Genomic DNA, 7,323 nt, shown 5'->3' with positions numbered 1-7,323 from the left:
TTTTCTTTCTTTTTTTCAGAAATTTTATAAATAGGTTGGTTTCCAAAAAGAGTGCATGGGGAGGGGGATGTATAATTAATAATCATACAATTACAATTAATTAAGAATTATAGTAAAAATACTTAACTTTGGTAATTTGCTTTAATTGCTACAAAAACAAAAATACATATTATGTTAATAATAATTAAAAACAGAAAAAATATACAAATTATATTTTCTTTATAAAATATAATCTTAGGCAATAGAATTTGAACTTGTTCTTAAATTTTTTTGTAAATATTTATAAGAAAAATAAAACCATAACTATGAATGTATAATAGAGTTATAAGGAGAAATAGACAATTGGATATTATCGGTTCATTGTAAGGACAACTAGGGCTTTAAATTAACTATTCTAATAAAATAATGCATACGTTGTTTGTTGTTGCTTGTGTTTGTTTAATTATTAAAGGCTAAAAATGTAATTTATAATTTTGATTTTTCATTCAGTTTTTTTAGGTTATCATTAGCTTTTCTAATCCCCTAGAATAAAGGAAGGGACAGAATTTAGAGTATGAGAGACAGCAGCAGACACACAAGTAGAGAACGAGTGAGAGAAAGCTAGCATAAATTAGTGTTAAAGCTTAAAATAAATGCACAATGTTTTTCTTCAGCAAAAAAATTATTAATAAATAAAAAAAAACAAATTTGTGTTACAGTTAAACTGTGGCAAACAATAAAAAGTTATTAATTAAAACTTAAAAAAATATAAAACAATTCAATTGAGGTTAGAATTTTGTTGTTTCATAAAGTTAGTTGTAAATATCAGTTGAAAGCAATTGTTGTTGGAATATGGAAAAAGGAAGGGTTGCAGGGATATTTCATTTTCCTTATTTTATTTTAGTTTCGTTTGTTTCTCTGTGTAATTTGTAGCCTAATATTTTGTTGCAATTTTTGTGTGTTTGTTATTGTTTATCAATTAATGTGTACTTTTTTCATTTATGGTTTTACGCTGTTTCTTTTAATAAACCGCAAAACCAAAACCTAAAAATAAAAAACAAATTCATTAATATTTTTTTTTTGAAAATTAAATTTTAAACACGCATAGTTTCACCACTTTGGTACCAATTTTCACAATCAAAAAAATCACCATCACAATGTTTCTTACTATTCTAGAGGTTATGTGTAACTTTTTTTTTAAACCATCACCAAAAATTAGATTTTACTTTAGATTATCCAAAAACTAGAAAAAAACCGTGTAACAAAAATATTTTACTTGACTAAGATTGTAAGTGCATTACACCACTTTACACTTGTACTTTAAAGGAAAAAAATATTTTAGAAGCAATTTATCCGATAACAGCGATTGTTGGTCAGGATTACCAAATTTAAGTTCTTCGCTATGGGATTTGTAGAGTTTCCTGGCCATAATCTCAAGAAGCATGGACTTGCCCACGAGGAAAATTATATCGTTGTATTCAGGGACACAAGGACAACCTTCGGTGCAAATTTCTAAAAGATCCTCGAACAGCCACTAAACTTCAATTAAGCGAAAATTTTGAAATTTTGCCCGATATAGACCTTACTGGAACATCATCCACGGCCAAATCAAATTTATCAAACGTTTTTGAACTTTTGTGTGTGAGGTAGGCGCCCGAAGTAGTTGCATGTCACAACTATCTGCGACAAGAAAAGAAGCTTCTCAAATTCAGGAACAATATGTCGAAGCTTCAACGAGACAGCTTTATATGTACCTACTTTTCCTGTGTTCCGATGGCATAGCATATCTATATGTGGATATTCCCCTACTTCACGTGCATGTACAGGAATAATTCCGCCCCCTAAGTATACCAACTATTTCCTCGCTATGGGTAACAATTGAAAATAAATCCCTATAAATTCCCTATCGCTGTAAAGATACTATGTCCTCAGTCCTCCCACAAAATCGATAGCTGATGAATATACGAAATTAAAAACCTGAAAATAAACATTCGACAGACGTAGGTGTGGATGGCTTAGCATTCGCAGTCTTCATTTCCACAAGTAAATCAACCTCACTGTCTCTGACTATTACAAATATGGACAATGACAGTGATTTTTCCACTACAGCCGTCGGACACAAAAACCGACTGTAGTTAAATATAGGTGGGGACGACATAAATGACTGTCTAAACAGACAGATCAAACATCTTCTCAATCGAGTAGAAAATTTCAGGCAAGATAACATCCCGGAAGACATTTGAGATAATTTATCATTTACCGGAAACCATCGGAAAGGATGCTGTACCGACCTGTTCGCTTGCACCGGACATATTAGGGTCGGAAAAACCCGACAACATATTACTACTTAGGGAAAAATCATTGGATGAGAAAGTTGGTAAGGAAGAATCATCTATCAAAATTATGGATGGTTTGCCGGTATCACTGACCTTCAAAATACCGAAGCAAAATAGGCAATGGATAAATAATCTTACCGTAGGGCAGTATCTAAATGCAGGTAACCTTTAAAACCCTTTGGAAGTTCCACGATTTGGTCCTCATAAAAACCCTTTGGAAGTTCAACGTTTGGGTCCTCTTAAAAACCTTTAAAATGTCCACGTTTGGGTCCTCTTCTCTAAAAGATCTACGTTTGCATCCTCTTAAGAACCTTTAAGAAATTTACGTTTTGGTCGTCTTAAAACTCGGTCAAAAGTCCACGTTTGTTTCCTCTTAAACCCCTTTAGAAGATCCTCTGTAAAACCGTTAAAAATTCCATGTTGGGGTCCTCTGTAATACCGTTAAAAAGTCCATGTTAGGGTTCTCTAAAAACCTTAAAAAAGATTCACGTTTGGATCATTTTGCAAACCTTTAAAAGGTCTACATTAGGATCATCTTACAAACCTTTAAAAGGTCCACATTAGGGTCATCTGTAAAACCGTTAAAAATTCCATGTTAGGGTCCTCTGTAGAACCGTTAAAAGTCCACGTTTGGTTCCTTTAAAAAAACCTTTAAAAAATCAACGTTTCTGTCCTTTTAAAAACCTTTAAAAAGTCTACGTTTGGATCCTCTAAAAACCCGTTGAAAAGGCTAAGTTTGGGTCTTTTAAAAAACTTTAAAAGGTCAAAGTTTGCGTCCTTTAAAAACCTTTAAAAAATCCACGTTTGGGTCCTCTAAAAAACCTATAAAAGATCAACGTTTGGGTCCTCTGTAAAATCATTTAAAGGTCCATGTTTGGGTCCTCTTAAAACTTTGTAAAGATCAACGTTTGGGTCCTCCAAAAACCGTTAAGAAGTCTACGTTTGGGTCCTCCAAAAACCGTTAAGAAGTCCACGTTTGGGTCCTCTAAAACCCGATAAGAAGTCCACGTTTGGGTCCTCTAAAAACCGTTAAAAAGTCCACGTTTGGGTCCCCTAAAAAACGTTTGATAGATCCACGTTTGGGTCCTCTAAAAAACCTTTAATATACCCACGTTTGGGTCCTCTAAAAAACCTTTAATAGATCCACGTTTGGGTCCTCTAAAAAACCTTTAATAGATTCACGTTTGGGTCTCCTAAAAACCTTTAAAAGATCCACGTTTGGGTCCTCTCTAAAATCATTTAAAGGTCCACGTTTGGGTCCTCTAAAAACTTTTAAAAAATCAACGTTTGGGCCCTCCAAAAACCGTTAAGAAGTCCACGTTTGGGTCCTCTAAAAACCGTTAAGAAGTCCACGTTTGGGTCTTCTAATAAACTTTAAAATATCAACGTTTGGTTCCTTTTAAAAACCTTTAAAAAGACCACGTTTGGGTCCTCTAAAAACCAGTTTAAAAGTCCACGTTTGGGTCTTCTAAAAAAACTATAAAAAAGATCTACGTTTGGGTCCTTTTAAAAACATTTTAAAAATCCACGTTTGGGTCCTCTAAAAAACTTTAAAATATCAACGTTTGGTTCCTTTTAAAAACCTTTAAAAAATTTACGTTTGGGTTCTCTAAAAGCTTTTAAAAGATCAACGTTTGGGTCATTTTAAAACCCTTTAAAAAGTCCACGTTTAGGTCCTCTAAAAACCGTTAAGAATTCCACGTTTGGGTCTTCTAAAAAACTTTAAAATATCAACGTTTTGTTCCTTTTAAAAACCTTTAAAAAGTCTACGTTTGGATCCTCTAAAAACCCGTTAAAAAGGCTAAGTTTGGGTCTTTTAAAAAACTTTAAAAGATCAAAGTTTGCGTCCTTTAAAAACCTTTAAAAAAATCCACGTTTGGGTCCTCTAAAAAACCTATAAAAGATCAACGTTTGGGTCCTCTGTAAAATCATTTAAAGGTCCATGTTTGGGTCCTCTTAAAACTTTGTAAAGATCAACGTTTGGGTCCTCCAAAAACCGTTAAGAAGTCTACGTTTGGGTCCTCCAAAAACCGTTAAGAAGTCCACGTTTGGGTCCTCTAAAACCCGATAAGAAGTCCACGTTTGGGTCCTCTAAAAACCGTTAAAAAGTCCACGTTTGGGTCCCCTAAAAAACGTTTGATAGATCCACGTTTGGGTCCTCTAAAAAACCTTTAACATACCCACGTTTGGGTCCTCTAAAAAACCTTTAATAGATCCACGTTTGGGTCCTCTAAAAAACCTTTAATAGATTCACGTTTGGGTCTCATAAAAACCTTTAAAAGATCCACGTTTGGGTCCTCTCCAAAATCATTTAAAGGTCCACGTTTGGGTCCTCTAAAAACTTTTAAAAAATCAACGTTTGGGCCCTCCAAAAACCGTTAAGAAGTCCACGTTTGGGTCCTCTAAAAACCGTTAAGAAGTCCACGTTTGGGTCTTCTAATAAACTTTAAAATATCAACGTTTGGTTCCTTTTAAAAACCTTTAAAAAGACCACGTTTGGGTCCTCTAAAAACCAGTTTAAAAGTCCACGTTTGGGTCTTCTAAAAAAACTATAAAAAAGATCTACGTTTGGGTCCTTTTAAAAACATTTTAAAAATCCACGTTTGGGTCCTCTAAAAAACTTTAAAATATCAACGTTTGGTTCCTTTTAAAAACCTTTAAAAAGACCACGTTTGGGTCCTCTAAAAACCAGTTTAAAAGTCCACGTTTGGGTCTTCTAAAAAAACTATAAAAAAGATCTACGTTTGGGTCCTTTTAAAAACATTTTAAAAATCCACGTTTGGGTCCTCTAAAAAACTTTAAAATATCAACGTTTGGTTCCTTTTAAAAACCTTTAAAAAATTTACGTTTGGGTTCTCTAAAAGCTTTTAAAAGATCAACGTTTGGGTCATTTTAAAACCCTTTAAAAAGTCCACGTTTAGGTCCTCTAAAAACCGTTAAGAATTCCACGTTTGGGTCTTCTAAAAAACTTTAAAATATCAACGTTTTGTTCCTTTTAAAAACCTTTAAAAAGTCTACGTTTGGATCCTCTAAAAACCCGTTGAAAAGGCTAAGTTTGGGTCTTTTAAAAAACTTTAAAAAATCAAAGTTTGCGTCCTTTAAAAACCTTTAAAAAATCCACGTTTGGGTCCTCTAAAAAACCTATAAAAGATCAACGTTTGGGTCCTCTGTAAAATCATTTAAAGGTCCATGTTTGGGTCCTCTTAAAACTTTGTAAAGATCAACGTTTGGGTCCTCCAAAAACCGTTAAGAAGTCTACGTTTGGGTCCTCCAAAAACCGTTAAGAAGTCCACGTTTGGGTCCTCTAAAACCCGATAAGAAGTCCACGTTTGGGTCCTCTAAAAACCGTTAAAAAGTCCACGTTTGGGTCCCCTAAAAAACGTTTGATAGATCCACGTTTGGGTCCTCTAAAAAACCTTTAACATACCCACGTTTGGGTCCTCTAAAAAACCTTTAATAGATCCACGTTTGGGTCCTCTAAAAAACCTTTAATAGATTCACGTTTGGGTCTCATAAAAACCTTTAAAAGATCCACGTTTGGGTCCTCTCTAAAATCATTTAAAGGTCCACGTTTGGGTCCTCTAAAAACTTTTAAAAAATCAACGTTTGGGCCCTCCAAAAACCGTTAAGAAGTCCAAGTTTGGGTCCTCTAAAAACCGTTAAGAAGTCCACGTTTGGGTCTTCTAATAAACTTTAAAATATCAACGTTTGGTTCCTTTTAAAAACCTTTAAAAAGACCACGTTTGGGTCCTCTAAAAACCAGTTTAAAAGTCCACGTTTGGGTCTTCTAAAAAAACTATAAAAAAGATCTACGTTTGGGTCCTTTTAAAAACATTTTAAAAATCCACGTTTGGGTCCTCTAAAAAACTTTAAAATATCAACGTTTGGTTCCTTTTAAAAACCTTTAAAAAATTTACGTTTGGGTTCTCTAAAAGCTTTTAAAAGATCAACGTTTGGGTCATTTTAAAACCCTTTAAAAAGTCCACGTTTAGGTCCTCTAAAAACCGTTAAGAATTCCACGTTTGGGTCTTCTAAAAAACTTTAAAATGTCAACGTTTTGTTCCTTTTAAAAACCTTTAAAAAGTCTACGTTTGGGTGCTCTAAAAAACCTTTAAATGATCAACGTTTGGATCCTTTTAAAAACCTTTAAAAGTCCACATTTAGGTCCTCTAAAAACCTTTTAAAAGTCCACGTTTGGGTCTTCCAATAAATTTTTAAATATAAACGTCTGGTTCCTTTTAAACCCCGTTAAAAAGTCCACGTTTGGGTCCTCTAAAAATCCGTTTAAAAGTCCACGTTTGGGTCTTCTTCAAAAACTTTAAAATATCAACGTTTGGGTCCTTTAAAAAAACACCTTTACAAAGTTCACATTTGGGTCCTCTAAAAAACTTTAAAAGATCCACGTTTGGCTCCTCTTTAAAACCATTTAAAAGTCCACGTTTGAGTCCTCTAAAAATCTTAAAAAAATCGACGTTTGACTCCTCTTTAAAACCGTTAAAAAGTCCACGCTAGGGACCTCCAAAAAACCTCAAGAAAAAATCCACGTTTGGGTTCCCTAAAATCCTTAAGCGATCTACGTTTGGGTCATCTTGAAACCTCTCTTAAAACCTTTAAAAAGTCCACGTTTGGGTCCTCCTCTTAAAACCTGTACAAATCCACGTTTGTATCCTCTTACTGTAAAAAGTCTTCTAAGGAGACGGTGAAAAGCTAAAGACTTTGTGACGGTTCCGTAGGGCTCCTCAGCTGCCTCACTTCCCAAACCCAATATCTGGATGATGAAAGTGGGGTCGCTGATGGGCAGAAAGAAAACGTGTAACTAAGATGTTAAAGTGGTCAAACGGAAAAAATAATAGGTTTGTGACATCTTCGACCACTTTTTCAAAGTCGACCAACCAGAAACCACGACCAATGGTCGTGAAGAGGATAAGGTCTTCCAAGGAAGAGCAACCTGTCGCGAAGAAGTCGACACTGTCACAACCAGTTCCTCCGTCTGTTATGTATGGCTCGA

General features: G+C 34.5%; 1 protein-coding gene across 5 annotated transcripts in view; it reads right to left on the bottom strand.

Moving 5' to 3' along the window:
- The window catches only part of Ziz (dedicator of cytokinesis protein Ziz), a 117,506-nt gene continuing 110,183 nt past the window's right edge, over positions 1-7,323 (bottom strand). For all 5 annotated transcript variants that reach the window (XM_073971387.1, XM_073971386.1, XM_073971390.1 and 2 more), the window contains exon 15: positions 1-1,023. In XM_073971387.1, coding sequence (XP_073827488.1) covers positions 1,001-1,023 — 23 coding nt within the window. In that variant the 3' untranslated portion in view covers positions 1-1,000. The remainder of the gene's footprint in view (positions 1,024-7,323) is intronic.

Source organism: Musca autumnalis, unplaced genomic scaffold (genome assembly GCF_047663935.1).
Source record: "Musca autumnalis isolate F117 unplaced genomic scaffold, ASM4766393v1 scaffold_2, whole genome shotgun sequence".
Lineage (NCBI taxonomy): Eukaryota > Metazoa > Arthropoda > Insecta > Diptera > Muscidae > Musca > Musca autumnalis.
Note: the sequence above shows the minus strand (reverse complement) of the source record. Positions and strands in the feature narration are given on the sequence as shown.